Below are 15,344 nucleotides of genomic sequence, written 5' to 3'. Positions count from 1 at the left end.
GCAAACTATGACAATGTGTCCAACGCAGGCTTTTTTTTTTAACTGGAACTGGATGAGTTGACTTGCTTACGGTTTGATCGATGGTTTAAATGTCTACCAAGGGTAGAATATAGTCCCAGGTGGAAAATTTCTTCGCTGAGGTTTCTGTGCCCAGAGAAAAAATCATTCATGCTTACTAAGTCATCAGAATTATTCAAACACCACAGTTTCCATATCTGAAAGTGTTATGCTAGACATGTTGGATCACTGGCAGTACATATTCTCGTTTACCAAGTGTTTCCTTTGACACCCACTTAACCTTTGCCCTTAAAACCAACACTTCGATTTCTCTTCCCACGAAACACCTTGTGCTCCTTCCAATATGAAGTAATGACACTCCAGCTCACAGTAGAACAGTCTGTTCAGGATGTTATGAAATACTATTAGACAGTTCCTCCTCCAGGCACAACAACAGTGATCAAACTCTTCCAGTGCCACTCAGCACCCCGACATCGCTTGTCTCACACTACATCCCACTCATAAGCCTTGCTTATTTTATAGTATAGGAAATGTAAAATGTGATAATATATCCTTTTCACATGAAGTAAATAACTTGAATTCACTTAAACAGGGGTTTAAGTATTGCAAATAGAAAGGAAATATGAAAACACTCAAACAAAGGACCAGATCAAGGTCAGAAGAAGGGGAAATATACAGAAATTAAATATGTTGAGCACCTTTAAGAAACATAATAGGAACAAAAATAGCACAACACATCCAATAAATGCTTTAGTCATTAAATGGTTCTTCTGTGCCCTAGTTCCTGGCAAAGTTATGATTCTAAACCCAGAAGAGTCTGTCCATGTCAGCAAATTAAGAGATTGTCTAGGGTACTAACTTAAGTGGGATGTCAACTTCGAGGTGAAATTCAAATTGTAAAAAAATGACTGCAAAAGCCTTTTGGAGCTTTTCTTGCATATTTTGCCTACAGTGGCAGCTCCAGCAGCTAAGGTTGCACCGGTCTAAAAATCTACCAAATGAAGAGGCCTCTGTAGTGTGCAGAAGTAAGAGGAGGGTGCCTGGCTCAGGAGCACCAACCGCAAAGTCCTGCTAGCCGCTCCTCTTTATTCTTCTGTCTTTGGAGCAAAGCCGTTCCACCAGAGACAACAGAAGCAAAGGTCTCACCTTCAAGATGGGCATGACAGTAAACATGTGCAATCATATTGGCCTGTCTTTCACAGTCCAGTCACAGAGCATTAGGCATCACTGATTGACCGACTGCGTCGTTCTCCTCCCACAGTGAGGAGCGCTGATGAAAGAAGAAGGGAACATGCCACTGCCTGTCAAAAGTTATTCATAATATGTTTTTTTTAAATGTGTTATTTTAAATAAGCTACACTCACTGGCCTCTTGTCCTTCACTTCAAAAGCGCCTTTCACCATGGTCTTTGGCCTCCATGTCTACACTTGTTAATCTGACCTCTGCTAACGTTCTTGTTCGGTTCCTTTTAATTAATGTGTTGGTTGAGACAAAGATGGTATGGATTATTTTAGCAATGCACCTACCCACGGTAGGAGCAACGCAAGATTGAGGAGCAGAACCTCTTTCCACCTTTCGTGATGATGAGACAAGAGGACATCAGTGAAGAAGCTGCAGTGCCTCATTGTACAGCTGAAAATTGAAAACAGACTAGCAAGATTTCTGTCACTGGCGGCGGGCTCAGGTAAGGGCAGTGGGGCGGGCGGGGCAGGCCCTGGCAGGGAGGAAGCCGACAGATGACAAAATAGGTATTATTTAATTATACCTATTCCGTCGTCCATCGGCTTCCCCCCTACCGGACCCTGCCTCGCCCCCCGCACTTACCTGAGCCGGCCGCCACTGTCTGCTGCTTCCATTTCCATCATGAACCACTGATTCTGATTTGCTGCTGCTTCTGTCATGGCTTTCACACAACAAAGATTCACCAAAGTCAGCTGCAAGCCTTTGAATTATATAATTCTTGGACCCCACAGCAAGTACTGCCAAAAGGAGGTTTTGTTCAGCACCCCCTGCCCATAAAAGGTATCATTATGCCACTCCTGAGCTTCCCTCCTCCACCTCAGCCAGGGCTATCACATGTCCTCCAGCTCTTGGACCTTCCTTACTGTATGGTATGGATCTTGCATTTTCATGCAATTTTAGAACTAAGGAACACATTATTTTATTTCTAGAAATAAACTCTGTAAAGTCTCTTTAAATGTACTGTGGTACTGCTTACAAAATAGGCTTGAAATGTTTCCCATCTTCGGTAGCCATTTCTTCATTCTATTGTCACTTTAATTGTATTGGCTAGACTGATTTTGTGGTTGTTTTCTGTTTTTCAATTCATTTAATTGGCAATCTTTAATTTCCTTTCGCTCTTGAGTGCCGTTTTCCTCCTCAAACCCAGAATCTATCGAGAAAATATTGAGAGATTATACCTCTAGGTTAGTCGAAGACGCAGTAGCAATGCAGCAGTGCAGGTGAGGCTGGGTGGACTCCAGCCTTTCGACAACACATGGCTAGCTGAAGGCTCGGCCGTAGCTATGACCCTGGCATGTCTTTGAAGTTTGTGGTGTATTTAAAGCAGGGGACAGCCATGCACAACTATGAATATGACACAAACAAATAGCCTAGCCCAAAAGTTAAATACCACCTCCAACTTTGTGGACCCTCAACATGCTTATGGGGGTGAGCATGCAGCACTGTCTGTCAGGTTGAGATTGGGAGCGGGCAAGGGCAGGCCACAAGGTCACTCAAAGTCAATGTTATGGAACACCATGCCTCCATTACATATTCTATGCTCTGTCTTGCTTTTTGAACCCATCGGTTCGCGGAGGCTTTTTGAGTATAGTGCGGGGACTTCTAGTGATAACTATTGAAGATCTGGAAGTCTGAGCCCTTGACTTTCCAAGGGTCTTGTCTTATATTATGAGGATTGTCACTCAAAGCTACTGAGCAAGGCCCTGTTGCACCCTTCATAGCCAGGCCACCTCTGTACCCTCACTGTTAGGAGAACTGCAGAAGTCAAAAGGATTTCCCCCTCCAACTGTGTAAATGCACTTTTGCCGTCATGTTCAGAAAATGCACATTTCCAACATTCTGTCCTCTCCATCACTAGAGACTCTTTATACTGGCCTGATTCAGTGGCGTAGCAGGGGGTGGGGTGGTCCGCCCCCGCTCTTACCTGCAGTCTTCGGACTGGCATCATTACCCCGAGATCGAAAAATTGCCTGCCTCAGGGAGGCAAACAAAATGGAGATCTCGCCCGCAACCCCTCCTCCTCGCTCTTCACTCTGGCCACCACGAGGCAGGAAACTCAGAGCTAGCTACGCCACTGGCCAGAATGGTAGAGATATAACTAGAAGCTTATTTGTGAGAGGCTTAACCACCAAAGCATTACTTTTTTAACACTCTGGCTGCCCAGGCCTCTCACTCAAACCTATGAGGCCCCGCAAAGCCACTTTGAGTGAATTTGCGTGGCCTCATAGATATGGAGTAAGAAAAAGCAGAGCACGGTTAGCATTGCCTTACTCTGTGTCAAGGGGGCGTTCCATGGGCGTTGCAGCTGGTTTTCCCATGCAACACCAATGGATTGTGACGCTGCCCCAAATTTACCTAAGCACATAAACCTGGGGCAGCTTGAAAACCTTACCCCTCCTCAGAGCAGGAATAACAAGGAGACATATTTGTATTTCTTATCATTATTCTTCTAGGCATGTGTGCTGCATTTCACAGCACACACAGAAAGAGAAAAAACCCTCTTGGGGTGTTTTTCTGAAGAAAATGGCCCCATTATGCACTAAAACAATTCTGCATGGAAGCAGACACCCTTGCACCATGGTGCAAATGTGCCTGCATTGGGCTAGAGAGCAAATTCTGCACCAGTATAGGGGGAAAGAACAGGAATACACATAATTTCATACATACAGTGCATTCCAGCCCTTTCACATTGGTGTAGGGAAGTGCAGCAAGAAGACGTGCAGCACTGCCCTACACCAATTCCCCATAACTGAGGGCCCTACTATCAATATAAATCACTACAGAGAAGACAGACTAGATGAAACAGATGATTCACAAAAAAGGTCTGTTGTGTTGGAAGTATTTTAACTTGTTGGCTGCAAAGGGCGTACTACATAAATAGATTGGTTTCAGGATATTTTAATTTGGTGTAATTGAAAGCTGCTGCTGGTACTTTTATTTCTCAGCTGTCAATTGTGCAATGCTTGATGTTAATATTATGTGGCGAAATATGTCTTATGCATTGATGCCAGTGGTATTTCGATAAATGTGTACATTTATCACAGATGAATCAAAATACACCTAACACAAATGTCGTTGGTCAAGATGTAGAGTGTGAGGGAAGGGGGCACACTTGCAAATATTAAAAATAAAACTTACCTGAGCCTACGTCTTCTCTTATGAGGAACTGGATGCTGCAGTGCTTGCACTAATCCTGGCACTGCTCTCATTCTTTGAGACTAACACACTGATTGGAGGGAGAGGCCTCACTTGGCACTCCCCAGCACCTTGGAGTTCTAAACATACTCTAACCCGATCTTAAAAAAGCTGGGTTAGAGATTTCAAAGTGCGCCTGTCTGGCTGGCTGTTGCAATATGGCCGGCCAAAGGGATGGGCAGAATTTTAACCCCTTCCCTGCGGCGGTAATTCCGCTGCGGTGCGGGGATGTAATTAGGAGGCGTAACCCCTTGTGTGCTCAGGACGGCCCCTGGCCGTCCTACGCCATGCTGGGCATGTGCTCAGGATGGCCACTGATTAATTCTCCAGCGCAGGTGCGGAATTCGCGCAGCGCTGGGGAATCGGCGGCGTTCGGATGGCCCCTGGCCGTTCTGAGCACACGCTTAGCGTGATGTAGGACAGCCGGGGGCCGTCCTGAGCCTCCAAGGAGTTAAAAGTGCACAAACAGCCAACCCTCCTTCCTGCTGCTGTCATTCAGCAGCAGCCACGCCCTCGTGCTGACGCTCCGTTTAGGATTGGAGGATAACAAATATAATTGGTAATGGATTACCATTTTATTTTTCATCTCTGAGGGTAATGTAACGAAAGAGCATCCCCCGCAAACATGATGGATATCCATTCCCAAGTGCATTATATCCTCTGACACTTGTAAGAAGGAGGGTGGGAAATCCCCCACGCTTGTGACTAGTGCCTGTCTGGCAAACTGTAAATCAGGCCCTTTGTTTTTCTGCTAATACTACCAACATATTCAAGTACAGTATTGACGGCATAAAACCTCCGTAACATTTGAAAGGATGGTACATAAGTAGATCATGGTATTGACTGGAATACATCACGAGACGATAACATTCCCCCCATAAAATTAGACCGCTATTCTGTGTCCTTCTTAATACATCTAGTGCAACAGACAAGCATAGTTTGTTCATCACATATTTTTAGAAAACTGTTTAATGATTTTCTCTATGTGTGGTTCTACAGACCTAAGTTATTTTCTCCGAGCTTTGCTTTTGCCAGTGCAAAGCAACTCCTCACTGTTAACCTCTCGTCTTTGAAAAGTGCCCAGGTGTGCACACCAGTCGGTGAAATTGATCACCGAGCTGTGCAAATTGGTTTTCGCTTCGAATCAGCGCCGCTCTGTCTTTATTTTGCATTTCATGCCTGCGTGGCTCTGGGCCGCTGCCATCCCGCTCCCACTGATACCAATCTGCCTGCCCTACCATGTGGCATTCCGTCAAATAGATGTCTGGAGCCCAAACAGGCTGCAGCCGGAGTCTTCCTCTTTTATTGAATAGCATAAAGGTTTGAGTTATGGATACTAAGGACATTAGTGATCGGAACTTTCATTATTTGGCTTTTAGCGCTTGTCAACTCGGTGGATTTGTAATAGGCGTTTTCTGGCGGCGTAATTGTGAACGTGGGCTGACCAAAGACAAGATTAGGACAGTGACTGCATATGGAGCGAGAGAGAGAAGGGGAGAGCGACGGAGAGACCTAGGACGCCAATTGCTGACATTTTTAAAATAAGCATGAGGTATAATATAAGAAGGAGTCTGTGTCTCTAAGATGGCTATATCAGAGAAACAGACCTATAGAATTGCAATGCAAAGAAAAGGAATAATTCTTACCTTTACCATGGGAGTGTTTTGTGTGTGTATGTGTGTCTGGGGAAACAGCCTTTACAACGGGGTTTTACCACGTTGTACCTTTACCACATGTGTATGTGTTTCTGGGGAAACAGCCTTTACAACGGGGTTTTACCACGTGGTACCTTTACCACATATTTGTTACCACCCATGGTTTTAGAATGCATATGCTTTTACCACGCATTTAAAGTAAGTTCGGGGGTGTCGGCGATCTCCCCCCACATATACATTGTTTTTGTTTATATATATAAAAATATAAACAATGTGTGGTGAAGGGCATACGTTGTAAAAGCATATGCGTTTTAAACAAATGCAGGGTGAAAAAGGCGTGGTAAAGGCATACAGAATATTTCCCTGCGTTGTTCCATCATACAAACGTGTGTCTGTGTCATTGACTTTTTGAGCTTACACATTTATGGACTTATACTCACATGTCTCTCTGGCTTTCTGTTGTGCCAGAGAAAACAGAACAAAAACTGATCCCTGCCTTCTAAATCACACAGATTCAATAGCTTCGTGCCCAACTTAGAAAGCCAACCTACCTTCTTAGAATGTGCGCAGAAACCGATCCTTCTCCTACTGGAAAAGAAAAAATTGATACAGCCATTCTCCACACTATAGGCCCATTGCAGGCCTTCAGAACACTTTTACAGTATTTAATAAAACTATTCAATCTCTACTCAGTGATGAACTTGACAATAACTGCCTTCTCAGCCGATTATCACCGGGCTTGTGCCCAAGGCAAGGTATCGAAAGAGCCTGCCTCAAAGTCTGGATGATGCCTAAGAAGTAAACAATATGTTCCAAACATGACTAATGGCAGCTCAGACCTCGGTGCAACATTTGACACCACTGAAATCATGTAACTTCTTCACCAAAGAAGTCATCAACCGGAGTCTTAGACAACTTCCCCTCAACTGATGTTCACCATTCTGGATGATCTCAGTGACTCTACCCAGTCCTCTTTCCATGCTCTCTGATCTCAGTGACTCTACCCAGTCCTCTTTCCATGCTCTCTGATCTCAGTGACTCTACCCAGTCCTCTTTCCATGCTCTCTGATCTCAGTGACTTAACCCAGTCCTCTTTCCATGCTCTCTGATCTCAGTGACTCTACCCAGTCCTCTTTCCATGCTCTCTGATTAATGTGGATACTGTCATTGATCACCGGTTACCAGTTCTAGTGCACACCAGTATGTCCATCCTGAGGGTCACAGGAGGCAGGATCTTCTTCTTGAACTCTTATACCAATGACATTCAGCTCAATCTATGCACTGTCAAGACAAAAATAGAGTGGCAGGCACTAGAATCCCTTCTTTTCACCAATGTCATCATTGTTGAGTAGGATCTCACATTAAATAGATGAAAACAAATTTGAACAGTTGTTTCCCAGACCAATATTCCCTTCAGCACCAATATCAGAATCCTAGAAGGTGCCCTCTATAATAGATCATTCTTAATGCGAATATCTGATCTGTACTTAGCACATTCAGTTGTTCGTCCTGCCTACCACAATCTATCCCCTAGCTAGTCTCATCTGACTGAAGCTTGGTAGTATTAGGAATTGCCATCATCTCTAAGTTTGACTGTGGCAATTACATCTTCTTCATGCTAGGTTGAGGTGGCTCAGTATGCCATGGCTTGACAGCTACCCAGAATGAATCCCTGGGACTCCATGTCCCGGCTGTTATTACTTGCCTGGTATTAGCCTCAGAGGTGCTGTCAAGGCCCTTTCTTCACCCGCAGATGCATTCATGTGAATACCCTACAGTGCAAAAAGGATGCAGAACATAACCATACACCTAAAAGCTTTTTTTAATGAATTCTACTCTACAACTCTAACCATGAAGTTGTAGAGGCTTCCCTTTCCAAGAGCCTTGGCTATTAAACGTCATCTCGGTGATGGCTTGCACAACAGTCACTCACTTCACCTTCAGAAAAAAAGATATACAAATATATTTTCTGTTTCCTCTGTGCCCCTGCTGCTCCTAGCACGAAAGTGGTCAAAATGGTCACAATTTCAGTGATGCATCATATAGGTCTTTCTTCTTCATTCATTCATTTCCCCTGATGCTAATGGAAGTTTTTAAGATATGCAACTTCCAAATTAGTATACACACTGATAATATTCAGCTCAGCACAACTGTCACAATCATAGTAGTTGAAGATTGCAACTCTTGAGCAGCAGACATTTTTAGGATGCTTATTATTTTAATCATATCTTCAACAATACCATCACACCAGATTCTGAATTTGACAGGATGTGAGATAGGGAAAGACTGTTTTCCTTCCAGGTGCTAGACACTCTTGATGAGCACAACTTGGGCCATTTCTACGAATAAGGAACACAGTGACCCACATACAGCACCCCATGCTCTTGGCATCACCTACAAGCCCATAAACCATGACATAGATCTAGCAACATGGTACCACGAAAAGGAAGAGAAGAGGAAAAAATGCAGCTCATCTAGGGTTCCAAGGTTTCTTGAGAGATCCTTGAAAGCGACCACTTAGACTCGTTTGTTGGAAAGAGAGAACATGCTTAATGTTTCTATATGCCTGGCATAAAGACAGGTTCAGATGCCTCCTAGAGCTCAGTTAACGAAGACTTATAATTCATAAAGAGTGACTTTGAGCCATTATCTTTCAAACATTGCCTGTTGAAAGTTCACACCAATATCATGCTCATCTCTCCAAGGGAAGCTGCTGCTACTTACACAATGAGCGTGCGACCGCGACACACTTTCCCTGATCCCTGTGGCCCTTGGGGTGGGTGAAACCCATGTAACTCCATGTAGCCTAACTTTGCGGAATTACTCAAAATATCTGCGATATTACCCAGAATTACGCAAGAAGAGTAATTCTGCATTTAGCCCTTTTTTCTTAGAGCACGAAGCCCCCTCGTGTCCAAAATGGTCATGAGTATGCATTGTAAACTATGAAGTAGTGCTAAAAGCAAAATAATATGAATAGTGAGCATGAGCAGCCGCTTGTGCTCGCTAGATGTGCACTTGTGCAAGGATGCATAGGCCTTAATCAGAACATAAGTCCTGGAAAAGCCAATAGATAATCTTTGAATGTGCTTCTTCATTGATTTGTGAGTTTGTGTGTGCTTATGCATAAATGTAGATTTGAGTCAATGGATAGATTAGTGAGTGCATGCATGTATGCATAGGTGAATAGCTAAATGAATGGATGAATGAATGGGCGAGTACATGGGCACATGGATGAATGAAAGATTGACCCTCTGCAAACCAGGACTGTCCCGGCTTAGCCAGAACATCTGTTTACCATAATATGACAGCTTTACCTGGTTCAACCCCTCGTCTCCCATCCCTGGAAGAGATAAAAGTGGCTCTAGAAATTATCATCATGATTCCCAAAATTGTATCAGCTATAATCCCGCCAAAGATCAGGCGAACAGGAAAGTGGTCCATTGCTTCCTTAGTGACATAATACTTATAGATGCAAGATGGTACCTCTAAGCACATCAGCTAAAAGGATAATGGAATTAAAGCATTCCCATAATCATCCACTAAGGGACATTTCGGGAAATATGCGACTCTTCACTTTCCAAGTCCCAGTTTTTCACTTTCCTTTGCACCTTTCATGAGCCAACTGTATTAGCTGATTACAGCAGAACTAGAAGGCACCCGAGGTCATAGCGGAAACGAGAGGAGTGTGGCTGCATCTATATTCTCTCTAACTCCACTTTGTTCACCTCTGTCTATTTGGATTACTTGGGTTTGTGGGATCTATAATGATATGTCCCAACTGAGTCATTAAGCACTAGAAAGACATGGATTGTGTTTGCTCTCATATGGGCATGTAAGTCTCAAAAATATGTCACAGTGGGCATATGAAACATCGAGAAGGTTATTACTGTGCAAAGGTAGCCCAAACTCCTCTTCCTCATTATTTTTTTTATCATTTTCGTAGAGACCCCACACATCAGTTTGACTATTTCTCCTGATGTCCCTCATGTCTTGAATCAGTTGTAGGTTTAAAGCTTCACCAAGGCTATGACTGCCCGCGTCGCCTTGAAAATGTCAGGAGACATCTCGCCAGCAAAATTAGAAGTCCCACCCACACTGTATCCCTCACAAACTTCTTTGTTTCTAAGAGATTAAGCTATTTCATCATCAGGGCATGTCTTTGTATATCTACAGCTCCTCCCCGATGAAAATAATTCAGGAATTGTATCAGACCTTTTCAAATGGTATCGCTCCTTGCATGTACGAGAGAAAGCTCTGTGGCAAACCCTTGAAGGAGCCACTAAACACTGATGACTGCTATGTTAATGTGAGAGAGTGCATTGCATATCCAGCCCCATGCCCTGATATCCAAAATCTCTCCAAGAAGCACTGGCACAGTCAATCTGACTAATTTAATGAAATCTCATTGAATGGTGATTTTGTTTGTGTTTTTATGCAGGCAGGTGAGTGGATGAATGTGAGCATTAGTCATAAGGTGGATGAGTGAGTGATAGGATGAATTAATGTGTGAATGATAAAGTGCATTGATGAATGAATAGGTGAGTAATTTGATGCACAGGGGATTGAAACAATTCACAATGAGTGCCTGAATGGATAGGTGAATGCATAGATAAATGGATGAATGAGGCAGTACATGGATGGATGGGTAGATGGAAGAATGGGCGAGTGTGCACATGGATGGATGCAAGAGTTATAACTCAGTGAGTACATGGATGGGTGAACTGGTAAGATGATGAGTGCCTGTCTGCATGGTCAAGACCAGGATTTAGGAGATTACTGTGGTTCTGCTCAAAGACTCATCCCCCAATATACTCCCAGCATTTAGCAATCTGTATCGCAAAATGCACCTTGAGTATAACATTTTGAAGCAAGGATGCGTTTTCCACTAAGAAAATAGCGCAGAATGCAACAGAAGCTAAACAGTAGCATGAGGAGCTGCACACACTCGCTGAATGTGCTCTCGCTCTAAGATATTTTCCCCACAAATTACTCTTAACTTCACAAGTGGGCATAATTGCCTAATTATTGGTAATTCTGCATCAAAGTGTAATGTGAAATTACCAACATTACTCTAATCACTCCTGCATATTTGAAATTTCATCCAGGCCCTACTATTAACCCAGCTAAAACAGTTTAATAGGAGAAATTAGTGTCTGTCCTTCTTGGTTTCCATGTTTCTGAGGGCATGTTTCTGAGGGCATGTTTCTACTAACGTTTGGCTTTACCTCCTAAGAACCCCTCCATCTATAGCTGCAGGTGATGATAATGTAGGAAGTGAGACAGAGTAGGGAAGAAGACAGGAGGACTGAGGGTGGAGGTCCTCTCATAGATAATGGTATGTACACATAACCATGTAAATGTGTGTTTATATCTGCTAAATTCTTTAGTCCCACTTTTATGTCTGGCTGATTCTAGGTATTGCTTCTCAAAATCTGGTCACCCTATGTCATAAGGCCTTTTCATGGAAGCTTCAAGCATTTTATTTCTGGAAAGAAAGAAAGAAAGAAAGAAAGAAAGAAAGAAAGAAAGAAAGAAAGAAAGAAAGAAAGAAAGAAACTAGTACTGCGGCGATTTAGTATCTCAGTATAAACAAGGAGGACCGCAGTTTAGCAAAACCTGCATCTATTTTTCAAGAAACGTTTTGGCCGGCAAAAGTAACGGTCTTCAGCTAAGCATAAAAATCTTTCTGTGCCTTTTGGCTTTGCCAATGAATATATATGTGCAATTGTCTACTTCACAATTCTGGACAACCATTTTTTTGCTTACTGTGTGGCTAAAGACAAGGCTATACTTATGCAAAACAGCTATGGCTCTCCGCCAATGAGAACAGTCCAGTTTGAACTGCCGGGCCATGTCACCTGCAACTGTAAAAAGATACTCCAGAATGCTTTCCTCTTCTTGGCCCTCATCAGTGCCTTGAGTACTTTGGAACTGAGACCATGGGACCTATGTTTGGGCATGCTTTGGTGGCGTGTTTGCCATTCAGAGGGTATGTTGCCTGGCACGTATGGCTAGACGGATTACAGAAATTTGTGATTTTATTGTTTTACTTGTATTTAAGTATAATTTTCACTTAAGATGCTTTGCTACTATGCTTTGTTGCTCAGCATCCTGCATACCAGGATGGCTAGGGTTTTGCTCTTTTAACTCCATGGCTGCTATGCGTTTTCCCCCTCTGTGCTGCAAATTGTTCTTTTTCATTGTTTTATGACGAGCTGGGCTCGTCATCAGTGTTTGAGGAGGCTACACCATGACGAGCCCAGCTCGTCATGAGTGTGGAAGGGGTTAAACACAATCAAATAGATGAAATATAATTCTACAACTATAACAAATTGCAAAAGGAACTAGAAGTATATGGATTTTTCTGTATAGCTATCCCGCAGATTTCACAAAAATAAATCGATTGAGCTCCTGTTGGGTTTCTATTAGGCATTTGTTTAAATTCATGAATGGTGTAAGAAACGTCCTTAGTATCTGTGCACGCCATATTGCTTTCTGTCAAATAAGTGATTATGTTCTTTGCTTTTTTTTTGCAGATCCTCTGCATACTGGCTCAATCGAATGCAGTCCTTCCTGTACTGCAGTGAAAATGGACTCCTGGGAAGCTTCTCTGAAGAGACTCACTCTTGCACCTGCCCCAACGACCAGGTCATCTGCCAGGGGTTTCTCCCTTGCGTGGTTGGTGATGGTGCTTCCTGCCTCACCTGTGCACCGGATAACCGCACTCGCTGTGGCAGTTGCAACACTGGATACATGCTGAGCCAGGGAATTTGCAAGCCTGAGGTGGCAGACTCTACAGAGCATTACATTGGATTTGAGACTGACATGCAAGACCTGGAGATGAAGTACCTTCTGCAGAAAACCGATAGGAGGATTGAGGTGCACGCAATCTTCATCAGCAATGATATGCGCCTCAACAGCTGGTTTGATCCTTCGTGGCGCAAACGCATGCTCCTCACTCTGAAGAGCAACAAGTACAAGGCCAACATGGTACACATGATCCTAGGGCTCTCCCTTCAGATTTGCTTAACAAAAAACAGTACCTTGGAGCCTGTTCTAGCCGTGTACGTCAACCCTTTTGGTGGCAGCCACTCTGAGAGCTGGTTCATGCCTGTGAACGAGAACAGTTTCCCTGACTGGGAGCGGACTAGGCTTGACCTCCCCATGCAGTGTTATAACTGGACGCTGACCCTAGGCAACAAATGGAAAACATTTTTTGAGACCGTGCACATCTATCTGAGGAGCCGCATCAAGTCCAATGGCCCAAACGGCAATGAAAGCATTTATTATGAGCCTCTGGAATTCATTGATCCCTCGCGGAATCTTGGGTACATGAAAATCAACAGCATACAGGTGTTTGGCTACAGCATGCACTTTGACCCGGAAGCAATTCGAGACTTGATCTTGCAGCTGGATTACCCTTATACTCAGGGATCACAGGACTCGGCACTCTTGCAGCTTCTAGAGATACGCGACCGTGTCAATAAACTCTCCCCGCCTGGGGCTCGTCGCCTAGACCTTTTCTCCTGCCTGCTTCGCCATAGACTCAAACTGTCAACCAGTGAAGTGGTGAGAATCTTGTCCGCTCTCCAGGCCTTTAATGCCAAATTGCCAAACACAGTGGAATACGAAATAACCAAACTATGTAGTTAACCGTACGAACCAAGCACAACACAAAACTTTGAAGGAGTTTTTACAGTGCTTTTGTGGAACAATTTATGTTTGGAGGAGTACGTTACAAATCTTTCTTTTTCTCCAGTATCTGTCTTATATCAATCAATAACATTTGATGGCAACTTAAACTCATGAACTCGCTGACAATGAATATACAGTATTATACCTGCAATTTTTTGGTTTATGAATGAAATAAATACTGACACCAATCTAAAAGACATTCTACTTTTTACAGCAAATTTCATTTGTAATTTTATATGTTCCACGGCGGTGCTTTTGTGCACTAGTCCTCTAGAGGGAACATAAAAGGATACCAATAAAATTTTGTAGCTGAACAGTTATTAAAAAGAAATGCTGTGAGGTTCTCGTTCTTTTTATAATATGACATTTGTTGGAATAACTTATTTAGTTCAATGTCAAAGTCTAACAGCACGTTAACACAATGTCTTTGTATCGAGTTACAATTATTATGGAGATCCTAGAACGACCGCATTTATGAGTGCATATTAACTGATGCCAGTGTTAAAAACACAAAGTAGTTACAGATTAATACAGGCACACCCGTAGCAGTCAGGATTCCGGCACTTGCTAAGCAAGTGCCGTTCAACAATAAAAAGTCGTAATTGCGTCCTATTGAATCAATTCTGGAAAATTAGTTAATTGGGGTTGTGCAAATTCACTGAAAACAAACTAAAAGAGACACAATCGGGGAAACTTACCAGGGGAAACGTTTATCTGACGAATTGCATATCTAACGTGATACAATTAAACTTAGGAATTGATGGGAAAGAAGCTGTCAAGGAAAACTTCCAACACTGAGTTAACACCTCTTATAGATTTCAGTATCAGTCTCAGAAATGCAAGTGGGTGATAATAGGACCTCTCCATAGGAGAGGAGAAAAAGGGCAGAGTAAAACTGAAATCGAATGAGAGAGAAAGGATAGATCTGCACATTTTGATGGACATTACCTCACCACAGTCGGTCAGTTAGTGTAATCAGGCACGTTTCCAGTTTCCTTCCCACATCCACAGGACGTAATTTGTCAGAATGACATAGAACTGTCCTAAGGGAGTCATGCGATATGATTTCAGTTTAATGGAAGTTCTGTGACAACGTCGCATAAGTAGGAAGTGAAACTGACTTGGAGCCTTTGCTTTTCAAGAGTTATAGATGCCAAAGGACATAACTTACAGGAGCCATTTGTACTGTGTAATGAATGTGTTTATCTTCTAGGCGAGCAGCCTGCGTACCTGTAAGGTACCTTTCTGAAGTTGTTGTCTGCCATGGTTCTCGTTCCTTCATTTATGAATCGATTTATAAGTAGTCTTGACAAGGACATTTGTCATACAAATATGTGTGAATTACATTTTCATTCTTGCAATTCTTATTTACTACAGTATCATAAAAGAACACACACATTCAAATGAAATAGCTCATGATTACAGATCTTGCAAGGAAAAATACTGAAAAAGCTTTTATTTTACTTGCAATTTAATCAGTTTACATGTTTGATAAACCTTCTAATATGAACTATCATTGATCTAATCAATTTCAAT

At 42.8% G+C, this 15,344-nt stretch overlaps 1 protein-coding gene across 1 annotated transcript in view; it reads left to right on the top strand.

Moving 5' to 3' along the window:
• BRINP3 (BMP/retinoic acid inducible neural specific 3) overlaps positions 1-14,861 on the top strand; it is a 1,009,588-nt gene extending 994,727 nt beyond the window's left edge. The window contains exon 8 of the mRNA XM_086964475.1: positions 12,650-14,861. Within this exon, the coding sequence (XP_086820601.1) occupies positions 12,650-13,766 (1,117 nt within the window). The 3' untranslated portion in view covers positions 13,767-14,861. The remainder of the gene's footprint in view (positions 1-12,649) is intronic.
• The last annotated feature ends 483 nt before the right edge of the window (positions 14,862-15,344 follow it).

Source organism: Lissotriton vulgaris, chromosome 1_1, assembly GCF_964263255.1.
Source record: "Lissotriton vulgaris chromosome 1_1, aLisVul1.2, whole genome shotgun sequence".
Classification (NCBI taxonomy): Eukaryota; Metazoa; Chordata; class Amphibia; order Caudata; family Salamandridae; genus Lissotriton; species Lissotriton vulgaris.
The sequence above is the reverse complement of the archived record's forward strand: the minus strand, read 5'-3'. Positions and strand labels throughout refer to the sequence as shown.